The 14,964-nt window shown below is 36.2% G+C and overlaps 1 protein-coding gene across 7 annotated transcripts in view; it reads left to right on the forward strand.

The window, feature by feature from the left end:
• STAU2 (staufen double-stranded RNA binding protein 2) overlaps positions 1-14,964 on the forward strand; it is a 294,957-nt gene that overhangs the window by 7,168 nt on the left and 272,825 nt on the right. For 5 of the 7 annotated variants that reach the window (XM_055318242.1, XM_055318241.1, XM_055318238.1 and 2 more), the window contains exon 2: positions 1,969-2,034. In XM_055318242.1, coding sequence (XP_055174217.1) covers positions 2,017-2,034 — 18 coding nt within the window. In that variant the 5' untranslated portion in view covers positions 1,969-2,016. Of the gene's footprint in view, positions 1-1,968; positions 2,035-4,730; positions 4,788-14,964 lie in introns of those variants that run through there. The other 2 variants (XM_055318239.1, XM_055318240.1) reach the window with 2 other exon arrangements.

The following is a 14,964-nucleotide window of genomic DNA, read 5'->3' on the forward strand; positions in this document are numbered from 1 at the left end:
ACACCCAAGATGGTCATTGTGGTCTTTTTGTAACCCAATGTTCTGAGTGGTGTCTCATTATTTCTGTTGTATTCTATTTGTTATTTGCCTACCACAATTACTTTAGTTTACTTTTTACAGATTTAAAAAAAAAATAAAAAGAACACAAAGATACACAAAGTAATTTTCCAAGGCTCAAGAGGTAAAATCTCCTGAAGAGCTTGGAGTAAAATTCAAATTATGTGATCCTTAGCCATTGTGCCGTTTCTATAGCATATGATTCTCTTGGAAAAAATGAAAACTGTTAAAGATCCTGAGGCCGCTATTCTAAGATATATAGATACAGAAAACTTTCAAATTCATTTAGAATTGACCCCAATTTGTCATCTTAAGAAAATGGTAGCCATATATGTATATATGTGAATCTATGTGTGTGTGTGTATAAAACTTTTGCGTATGAGGGAAAGTTTAATATTAAAGTTTCATAGCATAAAGTTTTCTACCTAAGTGATTGGATTTAACTCTTTTGCTGCCTGTATTGTTGCTTTTTAGATAATTTTGGGGAGGGTCTGTACAGAATTTTTTTTTTTTTTTTGTAGGCTCTACGCTGGGTGTGGGGCTTGAACACAGAACCCTTAGATTAAGAGTTGCACGCTCTACTGGCTAGCCAGCCAGGCTCCTCCATAGATTATTTATTTGCTTTTAAAAATATTTTATTCCGGGATCCCTGGGTGGCGCAGCGGTTTGGCGCCTGCCTTTGGCCCAGGGCGCGATCCTGGAGACCCAGGATCGAATCCCACATCGGGCTCCCGGTGCATGGAGCCTGCTTCTCCCTCTGCCTGTGTCTCTGCGCCTCTCTCTCTCTCTCTCTCTCTCTCTCTCTCTGTGACTATCATAAATAAAAATTAAAAAAAATATTTTATTCCTTTATTTGAGAAAGAGAAAGCAAGAGAGAGAGAGAGAGAGAGAGAGAGAGAGAGAGAGAGAGAGAGAGAGAGAGCACGAGAAGAGGGAGGGGTAAGGGGAGAGGGAGAAGTAGGCTCCCTATTGAGCAGGGAACTGGACATGGGGCTCCATCCCGGGACCCTGAGATCATGACCTGAGCCGAAGGCAGACATTTAACCAACTGAGCCACCCAGGTGCTCCTGCCATAATTTATTTTTTATGTAAACTTTTACCATTATAGGAATCCATGATTTATTTGTTTATAAGATTTGGGGGTTTTGCTCTTCTTTAGTATCTATTTTTAAATTAAATGTAGAAGAGATTTGCCACATGAAAAGAAATATAACCATGGTGAGGAGGTGAGACCCAGAAGGTAACAAATCCAAATCTAACAATGAGATGTGTCAGATGGTGATTTCTTTCTCTGAAAATTTTATGTGGAATTTTATTATGCAAGCTGTTTTTATAGTGATGATAAAACCACAAACAAAAAAAAATCCAGCTAAGTACTGTATACTCTTCCATACCATGTAGAAGAGTATGTGTTGCATTGTTTTTAGCCTTAATTTAGCTTATAGAGTTTAGGAATGAGGCTGTTTAAAACGTTACTAGAGAAAAGGGAGTATACATTAAATATTAATCTGAATTTTTTAGATTATTTTTAATAGCTTCATTTTTGCTGGAATTATCTTAGAATTGTAGAGCCAGAAGGGACATCTTTCATCCTAGATCTACATTGTCCACTATGATAGCTGTTAGTTATATTTAGTTATTTAAATTTAGATTAACATTAAAGAAGATTTAAAAAAATTAAAAATTTACTTTCTTGGTGCATTAGTCACATTTCAGGTGCTCAGTAGCCCATTGTGGCCATTGGCTATTGGATTAGGCCGTGCAGATATAAAACCTGTTTATCATCATAGAAAGTTCTGTGTTGATCTAGATCTACTCCATTTTATTTTTGATCAAGGACATATGTTTAAAGTGCTAATCATTGAGATTACCAACTAAGATGAACTTTATATCTTCATTTTCATTTTTCAGTTTTTGGAGCCCTGAGGGATACAGCAGTTTGGTCAATATTGTTTTAACATGCTTCAAATAAATCAGGTGAGTTTGTGTTAAGGCATGTCCTACTTATTAATATGGTGCTTCGGCCATAAATTGTGGAACGTTTTAACCCAGCTTTTCTATAACCATGACCTGACCACTGCTTTACAGAGCAATTACGTACTATATAGTCATCATAGGAGACTGTGCAGGGCAGATTGTTTAAGGATTATAGTGATAGTTGTGAAAGTTGTTAACTTTTGAGTGTGCAGAGCAGAAGATGCGTCTGTTCTGTTTGATGTTACATCTCTCCAGGATTTGGTCTGTTCAGAATGCTTACAGTTGTGATCTAGCTTCAGTAGGTAGCAGTTTTACAGACGGAAAGCATTTCTAGTGACAAATCTTGTGACGTAGTTTTATCAGTGTGTTAAAAAAAGTTCCTTTTCTAGGGCACTGGAAAAGGCTAGAAGGAGGTGCCTTGCTAAATAAACTTTAGCATATAATGTTTTAGATTTCTGAAAGAAATATTTTTCTTAGGTCTTGGCATTTCTCCAAGAACTTTATACATTTAATCTTATCCTTTCTGAACAAATAGGGCATTGTATTATAATATTAGAAAATTCTTTGTTTTATTTCAGACTTGTAAATTAAGAGAGAAGTAATTAATTTGATTGCAAGAAGTAATGAGTTTTTCATGTGCATGATTTGAGGAAGTAATAACACACCTGCCCCTGCCTGTCCAGTCCACCTTGCCTAAGTAATAGCCTCTAGTTCCCATGCATCACGTACCATCTCTAAGCCTATGACTTCTAAGTTCATACTTAGTCTAGATCTCTTTCCTGAGCTCTAGACCTGTGTAGCAGTTGCCAACCTGATCTCTTAACTTGGGTGTCTTTATACATCTCAGAATTAACGTGGACCCAGGAAACAATCTAAATGCTTTCAATCTAAATGTTTCAGTTCCTGGATTGGGCAAGGTCATTCCAGCTGCAGGGGCTTTGCATAGATTATCTCTGCCTGGGCCTTTCTTTCCCTCCCCTGTGGTTGACTCACTTGACTCCCCAGCCTAGTATTTGCTCTCAGAGTACCTTGCCCTTTTATTTAATGAAATCCTGACATTTGCAGTTATATTCAAATATGTAATTGTTTGCCTAACATTTCTGTTCCTTGTTAGGCCATATGGTCTATGAAAGTAGTGACTTGGCTTGTTTATTCTTATTTCCTCAGATCCTAGAATAGTTTTGCTTATGGTTTTCATATATTTGCTGAATAAGTGGATGGTTGGTGCTAGGGTTGTCACTAAAGCAAGGAGATCTCCATTCTTTTCCACAGTAATCACCTAATTGTGTTGTCAGTTTAGGTATGTGCTTGCTTTACACAAATGCCATTAACATAAAATCTCTTTCTCATGCAAAGTTATTCCTTGATTTTCTCCTTGTACTAGAAAATTTTCTTGTGCAATGAATATTGCTTTCATCAAAGATGTTACTAATGTAGGTTTAAAAGAATCATAAAGCTGTACCGTGTTTAGTGCTTTTTGTACTTTCACAGTTGCTGTCAAATCCTATTGGATGTATTGATGGAGCTTTATGAGACATGACTTGCAAACTATGTTGTAGGTTGGTGTTGATGCTAAATGTATGGATACCTGCTGTTAATTATACAGGTACAATCAGAATAGTTTTTTTTTTTATAATCTGCCATAGACAAGTGGAAAGAACTCCTTTCATGCCAGTCAACATCATTGAACATTATAGATTAGTTCAATGAAGATTTATTGTTATGTTGGATCTACTGGTCCTGTTGAATCAGGCCTTACACAGCAATTTCAGGCAACATTCTGCAGGGCCACAAGCAGTTTCCCTGTCCAAGAAAATTTTCTAGTACAAGGAGAAAATCAAGGAACAACTTTGCATAAGAAAGAGATTTTATGTTAATGGCATTTGTGTAAAGCAAGCACATAATACCTAAACTGACAACACAATTAGGTGATTACTGTTGAAAAGAATGGAGATCTCCTTGCTTCAGTGACAACCCTAGCACCAACCATTGTACACAGCGCTTGGAGATATATGTGCTTTGCTTGTAACACACATGCATGTCTAGACTCCCCTCAGGATTCTCTCTTGTTATTCCCTAAGTTTTATCCCCCTCACCCCAAAATGTTCAAGCCTGAAGAGAAAAATTAATCTAATTTGGAATAGAAGTTATAGAGAAGACTTTTTTTTCAGCCCAACTTAAAGTTGCCTTGAATTCTTAAACTTATGAGTGATTGATCTTTTACCATTTTCGTGGTGACTGCTTTCCCATCAGAGTGTAGGCTCTCAAGATAATGTGAAAAGACATGAAAAGGTGATTGAAGCTGACACTTACCTTGAAGCAGTTGAGGTTTTTACTGCATGATTTTCAACACTGTCTTTTGGATTAGTATTTGAGAGGTCTTTTTGTTTGTTGTCTTAAGATGCCTGAATAGTACTAACATTCTTCCATGTGTGTTCTTAGTACTACTTAAAAATAAGGCTATTGAAATATTTAACTTGGTGTTAATTCTGCATGACATTATTATTATTAGAGAACATGGGAATGTTCCATGTTCTATTATAGTGATGGCAGCTCTACCTTTAAATTCTACTCTGCATTTTTACTTTTGCCTTTTAAGAATGTGTGTTGTCCATGTGCAACTCATGTAGAAAAATTAGGTAGTAGAGATAAGCAAAAAGAAAAAAATCACAAATGATTCCATTATTCTTTTACAGAGATAATCACTGCTAACATTTTGGGGTGTATACTTCTAGATTTTTTTTTCTATGCAGGTATGTTTTTATGTTAATCTATGTTACTTTAAAAAACTTAGGATTATATAATATTCTGAAGTGACATTAATATTTTGTGTGGAATTACTAAAATTTGTTTAATCAAATCCTTATTGTTGTACAAATTTTGTATTATAGTTAGTGCCACAGTGTTTTTTTTTTTTTAACATATAATTATGTTCCTTTGTCCATTATTTTCTTACAGTTAATTATTAGGAGGAATTACTGGCCAAATGGGTATGCAAATTTTGAAGATATTTGATGCATAAACACCAAAAATACAAAATAATATCTATTAGAATGCCTGTTTTCTTTTTTGACAAATTTTCAATGTTTGCCAATTCAACAAAAAGTGATACTTTGATTTGCATTTCTATTATTTGCTTCTATTTGTTGTTCTTTTGTGTTTTGTCTTTTTGTGAATTGTTTATATGTGTCCACTGGTAACTTTTCCTTTTTATTTGTAAATAAAAGTTTTTGAATATACCCCCTTGAGAATTTTCTGAGCTAGCATTTATAATTATTACTTTATATATTTTCATTTGTTATTCAACAAATAATTAGTGAGAACCTATGTTTCCAGGGTACTGTACTAAGTAAGAGTTTGGTATATTTTGGATCTTTCTCCCTGGTGATTAATTATAAACCCTTAAGGAAAGGAAACCCATTTTAGCATTAAGCTGTAGCAAATCTAAATTAAGAAGGCACGTGTGCTGTGAAATCATATTTTTAAATGAGTGGCTGAAATAAGGCAAAGTTTTTTGGGATTAATTGATGAGGCAGATCTAAATAGCATATATTCTACAGAGTTTAAGGGGAAGTGTATATTAGGCAGCTGTAGCATTGGGGAGAGCCCAGCAGGAGGGTATTAACAAGTCTCAGTAGCCTGGTGGTTTCTTTGAAAGAGTTATGGTGGTAGGTGTTGGGAACGTGAGAGCTAAGAGAAATCTTTAAGACCTGACTCACATGGAATGAGAGGACAGGTAGGACAAAATGGCATTTTTGTGCCAGAAGAGTAGAAGAACCCTACAGGGCAAGGGGGAGCCAGGTGTTAGGTAGGAAAAATAAACGTGTATCAGGATATACTATGAAGTATAAAGCCAAGTTAGGATTATCAAGAAATTAAGGCTTAGCCTTTAGGGAATAATGATAACCTATCTCACAGGTTTATGGTGAGGAATAATTGAGCTAATAACAGAGGCAAAATGCCTCGCTTTGGCCCTGGTACTATTGCTAATGCAATTAATAATTGCTGTTGCTATTGCTGTCTGGCTTTAGAGATTGATGAGAAAGGAGGGCAGACGTTTACGTTAGTCATTAGAGTAGTTGTTTGGGGGAATGAAAAGCCACTTGAACATTTCTCAACTCCAGGTGTGCTGTAAATGCCCTCCTCCCTCTTGCCCTAGGCACCAAGGAAGGACTCTATTCTTTTAAAACTTGCTGCTACTTAGTTATTTTTTCTCTAAGTCTGGCTGTGGAGTAGAATCTACAATCTTGCCATCTTTCTCAAAGTCGTAGGATGCAGTTTATAGTCTGAGAATTAAAAAAAAAAAAAAACAACATAAGGAAGTTAAAATGTGTAAGCAGGACTTTGGCATTTTGCCATGTTGGGATAACAGGATTTTTCCTCTGTGTGGCCAGCTTCCAAGATGGCCCTAATGATCTCTGCTTCCTGATACCTGATTATTCCATTGCATAATCCCCTCACACATTGTTTGTGTGGTCAATAGAATATGGTGGAAGTGATGGATAATCCAAGGATAGGTTATAAAGACACTGTGGCTTTTGCCTCTTCTCTCCCTTTGTGCTGCCCTCCCCTCTCTATGCTCCTCCCCCTTGCTCATTCAGAGTAGTTAGCTGCCATGTTGTGAATAGCTCTATGGAAAGGCCCATGTGGTGAGAAATTGAGGCCTCCTGCCAACAGCTAACAAGGAACTGAGGCCTCTAGCCAACAGTGTGTGACTGAGTCTTCTTGGAAGCAGATCTTCCAGCCCTTGTCAAGTTTCCAGCTGTAAACTACTGGCCCACGGACATCTTGACTGCAACCTCATGAGATATCCTGAGCCAGAACCACCCAGCTAAGCTGCTTCTTGATTGCTGAACCTCAGAAACTGTGTGAAAAAAAATAAATGCTTGTTTTTTTAAGATGCTAATAAGTTGGGGGTAATTTGTTATGCAGTAATAATATACCCTTCCTCCTTAAACAACTTGAGAACATATAAATATGTAAACAGTGATTTTTAGACGTTGGATGGCAGGTGTCATCAAACTGATTCCTGAGAGAATGGAAACAAATGAGGTAAGCTCTTCTACACCAGTTTGCAGTAAAGCCTAGAGGTTGTTCATAGGCTGCAGTGCAAGGAGGAAGAACCAGAACAGCTCCCTTTTGCTAAGATTAGGAAACAAAAGTGAGTTTGAAAAGGCCAAGGTGGTTAGAATTGCAGGGCACAGTGCCAGAGAGAAGAGACTTGGGGAAGAGGGGTGAGTATATAAGTAAGTAAAAAAGTACACTCAAACATGAAAACATTCTGGAGATCTGCAGAGGGTGCTTCTTGAGTTTTTAACTGAGTTCCAATCTGTAAATGCATGACTAAGACCTACTCAAAGTCAGGGAAAGAACTACTGGAAGGCAGTAAGAAAACAATTTCCAGAGATCATGCAAGGCTGCTAATAGTTTGTATCTAGAACATTCGGAGTCTAAAGACCTTGTAATACATGAGGCATTGGGAAGAGTCCTCAGAAGACTTCAAATGATCCCAAGTAACTTAATTGTACACCAGAAAAAGTCCAACACTAGAGGAATGCAACACAATTCAGAATCCAACAATAAAATTTATGGTTTCAATCATTCAGTCAAAAATTACAATGCTTCACATTGAATAAGGGATAGAACATCTAGACAGATCAGTATGGAAATAGAGGTCTTGCACAGCATTATAAGCCATATAATGCTTGGATCTAATAGATATACATACACAAAACACCCAGTAAGAGCAGAATACCCATTTTTTTCCATGTGCACATGAAACACTCTACAAGGGGTAGTCCATATGTTAGACCACAAAAAAAAATATCTTTTTTTTTTTTTTTTAATTTTTAAATTTATTTATGACAGGGAGAGGGGGGCAGAAACACAGGCAGAGGGAGAGGGAGAAGCAGGCTCTATGCAGGGAGTCCAATGCAGGACTCGATACTGGGTCTCCAGGATCACACACCCGGCCGAAGGTGGCGCTAAACTGCTAGGCCACTGGGCTGCCTACACACACACAAAAAATCTCAATACAGTTTAAGTAACTGAAATCATAAAAGTATCTTGGTCACACTGGTGTGAAACTAGAAGTCAATAATACTGGGAAACTCACAAATATGTAGAAATTAAACAACATACTCGTAAATACCCAGCAGGTCAAAGGGGGAAATTAGAAAATAATTATACAGAAATAAAAATGAAAACACAGCATATCACAACTTACTGAGATGCAGCAAAAGCAGTGCTCAGAGGGAAACTTGTAGCAGTAGGTACCTATATTTAAAAAGAAGAGCTCAAAAGAATTCAAATAATCTAATTTTTCACCTTATGGAAACTAGAAAAAGTGGAGCAAATTAAACTCAAAGTGAGCCAAAGAAAGGAAATAATAAAGATTAAAATGGAGACAAGTGAAATGGAGTATAGGAAATAACAGAATCAGCATAACCAAAAGTTCATTCTTTCAGGAATCAACAAAATTTATAGACCTTTACCTAGACTCACAAAAAAGGGGGGGAAAGCAATGATGCATGTAACTAAAATCAGAAACAAAAGTGAGAATATTGCAGCTGAAATATTTATTTCTTTATTAAAGAAATAAAGAAGGTTATCAGAGAATACTATTAATAACTGTATATTAACAAATTGGATAACCTACGTGAAATGGACAAATTCTTAGAAACAACCAAAACTGACTCAAGAAGCAATAGAAAATGTTAACTAATCTATAAGAAGCAAACAGATTGCATTAGTAATAATAATAAAAAAATCCCTCCCAAAGAAAGAAAAGTCCAGGACCAGATGATATTACTGGTGAATTCTACCAAACATTTAAAGAATTAACACCAGTTAAAAGAAAAAAAAAATCAGTTCATCTCAGACTCTTCCCCAAAATAGGACATAGAACACTTCCTAATTCAGTGAGACCAGCATTACTCTGATACCAAAGCCAGACGCCATGAGAAACAATGCAAAAATTACAGATTGATATTCCTTATGAATACAACTGCAAAAATCTTCAACAAAACACTAAGAAACTGAGAAACTGAATCTTGTCGTATATTTAAATGGTTATATACCATGACCAAATGGAATTTATCCAGGTAGGAATGCCCAGAGCTGTTCAACATAGGGAAATCAGTATAATATACTGCCTTACTAGGATGAAGATAAACAAACAAATATCATCAGTTAATAAGGAAGACTTTTGAAAAATATAACACCTGTTTGTAATAGAAACACTCCAAAACTAGGAAAAGAAGGGAAATTCTTCAATATGATAAAAGGGATTTATGAAAAACTCACAGCTAACCTCCAATTCAACAGTGAAAGACTGAACACTTTTACCTGTGATCAGGAACAAGACAAGTGTGCTTACTTTCATACTGCTCTTCAACATTGTGGTAGGAGTCACAGCCAGAGAAGTTAGGCAAGAAAAAGAAAAAACATCCAAATTGGGAAAGAAGTAAAATTGTTTCTATTTGTAGACATCATGAACTCATAATAAAAAACCCCAAAGAATCTGCAAAAACCCACTAGAGCTAATAAACAATTGAGAAAAATTGGTATAAGAGCAACACACAAAATAAAATTGTTTTCTGTATACTAGCAATGAATAATCCCAAAAGGAAACTAAGAAAACTGTTCTATTTAATATTGTTCAAAAACCTAAGGAATTGAAAGATTTGTATACTACAAGCTACAAAACATTGTTGAAATTAAATAAAATAACTTAAAGAAGACCTAAATAAATGGAAAGATATTCTGTGTTATTGTTGAGGTGGCAGTACTATGCAAAGCAATGTGCAGATTCAATGCGATCTCTATCAGAATTCTAGTGACCTTTTTGCAGAACTAGAAAAGCAGATTCTTAAATTCATATGAAATCGTAGTAGGCCCAAAACAGCCAAAACTCTGTTCTTGAAAATGAATAGAGTTGGAGGACTCATACTTGTTCATTTCTAAAACATATTGTAAAGCTCCAGTAGTCAAAACAGTGTAGTACTGACCTAAGGATAGACATATAAACTAATGGAAAAGAATTGAGAGGGGAAAAATAAACTAATATACACATTGTAAATGGTTAATGACCTAAACATAAGAACTAAAACCCTGACAACTCAACAACAAAACTACAAACAACCCAACTAAAAAATGGGCAAAGGACTTGAATTGACAATTCTCTAAAGAAAATATAAAAATAGCCAATATACAAATGAAGAAATACTCGAACTTGTTAGTGATGAGGGAAATGCAGATAAAAATCACAATGATGTATCACTTCATCCCCAGTAGGATGGTTAATATAAAAAACAAAACCAGTAACTAGTGTGGGTGAGGATGTAGAGAAGCAGATCCTTGTACATTGCTGGTGGGAATGTAAAATGGTTTACCTTCTGTGGAAAATAGTCTGGCAGTTCTATAAAAAATTAAACATAGGATTAGCATATACCCCAGGCATTCCACTCCTAGGTGTATACCCAAAAGAACTGAAAACATCCACACACACACGCTAGTTCATAGTAATACTATTTACAAGAGTCAAATGATGGAAGCAGCCCAAATGCCTGTAGATGGAAGAATGAACAAATTTTGATATATATGTACCATTGGCTATTATTCAACTATATATAAAAAACCAAAACAAAACTGAAATAATATATGCTACAGTGTGGTGAACCTTGAAAAATATTTTGCTGAGTGAAATAAGTCAGATGCAAAGGTCATGTACTATATGATTCCATTTATATGAACTATCCATAATGAGTAATTCTGTATAAACAAAACTCAGATTGGTGTTTGCTAGGGCCTAGAGGTAAGGGAAATAGAATGCAGCTGCCTAATGGGTACAAAGTTTCTTTGTGGGGTGATAAAAATATTTTGGAACAAGATAGAGGTGGTAGTTGCACAACATTGCGAATGTACTAAATGCCACTGGTTTGTTCATTTCAAAATGCTTAATTTGGTGTTACATCAATTTCACCTCAAAATAAAAAAATAAGTTGGATTCAAGATGGTGCTGTAGGAAGACCATGAGCTTGCTCCTCCTGCAACAAATAACCCACATATGAAATAATTTCCTCTAAAAAGACCACAAGACCAAAGGAACAGAGCCTCTATAACAAAGGACAAAAGAGAGCATTGAGATGGGGAGAAGATGCAGAGACATCATTTTGCAAAGACACCCATCCCAGCTGTGATACACAATCAGGAGAAAACTCAAAAATACAAAACTTTTCCCAAGGAGCAAGAGGTTAGTTCTTCACAATAGGAACCCAAATCCTTAGGTCCTGCACAAGAGAGATAAGCCACCTAAACACCAGGCTTTGAAAACCAACCAGGATTATATCAAGAGAAACTATAAAACTAGGGAATGGAGAATCCATTCTCACAGCGTTTGCACATATACTCACCCCAGGACCAGCAGAGAAATACCACATTGAAAAGTGCCTTTGTGGGCAGCATGGGTGGCTCAGTGATTTAGCACCACTTTCAGCCCAGGGTGTGATCCTGGAGATCTGGGATTGAGTCCCATGTCAGGCTCCCAGCATGGAGCCTGCTTCTCCCTCTTTCTGTGTCTCTGCCTCTCTCGGTCTCTGTGTCTCTCATGAATAAATAAATAAAATCTTTAAAAAAAAGTGCTTTTGTGAAGAAGACCCACTTAGTAATTTTAAAGCATCTGTCAGGCAGGAAACTGTTGGGACATTTCTCTGGAAATGAAGACATTGATGGGTGCTGTATTTGTGAACTCATGCTACCTTGCTAATGTTGGTTCTGGTGGAAACCATTTTGTAATTATCTTTCAAATTGCTAGAGCCAGTGGGCACACCCAGCTGAGAACCCTGCCCACTCCCACAGTGCAATCACATGTTGGAGCCAGGTGAAAGCTCTACACAGCCACATGCTGCAGCTGAGTTAGCTGCCAACTTCACTCACCCTGTGCTACAGACATGGTGCCACCACAATAGACCGTGCATACAACCCACATGAGGATCTAGCTCTGGTTATCAGGGGATTTTGCTTTTGAGGTGCATGTGACACCTCCTACACAAGGCTGCTCCTTCAAGGCTGCTCCACAAGGAGAGATAGGTTGATTTGCTGATAACTAAAAACAAACAAGTTAGACAAGATGAGAGACAATGTTCGAAGTGAAAGAACAAGATAAAACATCAGAAAATGATATTAATGAAATGGAGATATGCAATCCAAACCTGATAAAGAGTTCAAAGTTAATGGTCATACAGCTGCTCACTGAACTTGGGAGAAGAATAGATGAACACAGATCTTTCATAAAGAGACAATAAAAGAAAGGTCAAATGGAAGTTAAAGAGCTGAAGAGCAAACTAAATTGAAAAATATACAAGATGGGTTCAACAGCAGACTGGATGAACTGAGTATTGGAAAAGTGAACTGGATGACACAGCAATGGAGCTCACATAGGCACAGTAGTGAAAACACAAAAGAATTTTAAAAAATGAAGATAAGGGATCCTTGGGACAACATCAGGTGGGATAACATTCGCTTGGGATAACATTCATATTCAGCAGAAACTTTGCAGGCCAGAAGAGAGTGGCATGACATATTCAAAGTGCTGAATGGAAAAAAAAACAAAACAAAAACAAAACTTCCAACCAAGAATTCTGTACTTGGCAAGGTTATCATGCAGAATTGAAGGAGAGATTAAGAGTTTTCAGATAATCAAAACATAAAGGAATTCATCACTATTAAATCAGCCTTATAAGGAATGTTTAAGGATCTTCGATAAACTGAAAAGAAATGACATTAATAACAAAATGTATGGAAGTAAAAATCTCACTGGAAAAGGTAAATATATATTAAAAGTAGTGGATCAGGGGTGCCTGGGTGGCCCAGTCAATTAAGCATCCAACTCTTGATTTTGGTTCAGGTCATGATCACAAGGTTATGAGATCAAGCCCCATATCAAGCTCTGTGCTGGGTGTGGAGCCTTCTTGAGAGTCCCTCTCTCCCTCTCTCTCTGCTCCCCCCCCCCCAAAAAAAAAATTAAAGTGGAGGATAAATCACTTATAAAACAAGTATAAAGCTTAAAGACAAAAATAGTAAATTAAAACTATGATAATTAGTTAAGGACTGCATAAAATGATACAAAACATGGCATCAAAAATATAAAACGTGGGCAGCCTGGGTGGCTCAGTGGTTTAGTGCTGCCTTTAGTCCAGGGCATGATCCTGGAGACCCGGGATCAAGTTCCACATCGGGCTCTCTGCATGGACCCTGCTTCTCCCTCTGCCTGTGTCTCTGCCTCTCTCTCTCTCTCTCTGTCTCTCATGAATAAATAAATTAAAAATCTTAAAAAAATATATAAAACATGGGCAGGGGTGAAGAAAATATGTTTTGGAATATGTTCAAATTTAACTACTGTCCTCTCAAAGCAGACCATTCTGTACATAATAAGTTATATACGAACCTCATAGTAACCACAAAGCAAAAAGTTACAATAAATACACAAGAGAAAATGAGAAAGGAGTCTGAATATAACACTAAATAAAGCAATCAAACCAGAAGGAAAGAGAAATAAGGAACAGAGGAACTATGAAAACAGCCAGAAAACAATGAACAAAATGGAAATAAGTACATACTTTACTGTAGTTGTAAATGGACTAAACTCTCTAGTCAAAAGATGCAGTGGCTGAATGGATTTTAAAAACAAAACAAGACTATCTATCTATCTATCTATCTATCTATCTATCTATATGCAAGAGTCTCACTTCAGAAGTAAGGATATACATGGACTAAAAATGAAGGGAGATGGGGAAGGCTATTCCATGCAAATAGGAATGAAAAGAAAGCTGGAAGGGTGCCTGGATGGCTTTGTTGGTGGAGCATGTGCCTTTTGATCTCAAGGTAATGAGTTCAAGCCGCAGGTTGGGTGTAGAGCGTATTAAAAAAAAAAAAACTATTATAGCAAACAAAGTAGATTTGAAAGCAAAAATCATAATAATAGCCAAGGAAGGGCATTACATAATGATAAAGGGGTCAGTCCAAAAGAAGAAATAACATTAATAAATATGTATGCACCCAAAATAGAAACATCAAGACATCTAAAGCAAATATTGACAGACCTAAAGGGAGAAATTGATAGCAATTCAATAATAGTAGAGGACTTTGACACCCCACTTACATCAATGATTAGATCATCCAGACAGAAAATTAATAAGGAAACATCAGCCTTATATGACACCAGATGGCCTTAATATATTCAGAACATTCCATTCAAAAGCAACAATACATATTATTCTCAAGTGCACATGGAATCTTCTCTGGGCTAGAGCACATGTTAGGCCACCAATTAAGCCTCAATAAATTAAAAAAGATTGACTCCTATTGACCATCTTTTCTGATCACAATGAATATGAAACTAGAAATCAATTACAAGAAGAAAACTTGAAAAACCACTAAAATGGGGGGGTTAAATGTCATGCTGCTCAACAACCAATAGATTATTGAAGATAGCAAAGACATGCTGAGAGTCAGATGAAAATAGAAGACTGAGAGACAAATGAAAATAAAACTCTGACATACCAAAATTTTTGGGATACAACAAAAGCAATTTTAAGATACTATATCAATTTAATTAACATATTTTATGATATTAAATATAATAATATTAATATATTAATATTATAGTAATACAGGACTACCTCAAGAAACAAGAAAGATCTCAACCTAATTTACACCTGAAGGAGCTAGGAAAAAAGAACCAATGAAGCTCAGATTAGTAGAAGAAAATAATAATAGAGATCAGAGGAGAAATAAATGAAATAGAGACTGAGAAATAATAGAAAATTAATAAAGCTAAGAGACAGTTCATTGAAAAGATAAAGTTGACAAACATATAGACTAACCAAGAAAAAAAGAGAAAGCCCTAATATCAAAACCAGAAATTGAAAC

Source organism: Nyctereutes procyonoides, unplaced genomic scaffold (assembly GCF_905146905.1).
Source record: "Nyctereutes procyonoides isolate TBG_1078 unplaced genomic scaffold, NYPRO_anot_genome, whole genome shotgun sequence".
NCBI lineage: Eukaryota > Metazoa > Chordata > Mammalia > Carnivora > Canidae > Nyctereutes > Nyctereutes procyonoides.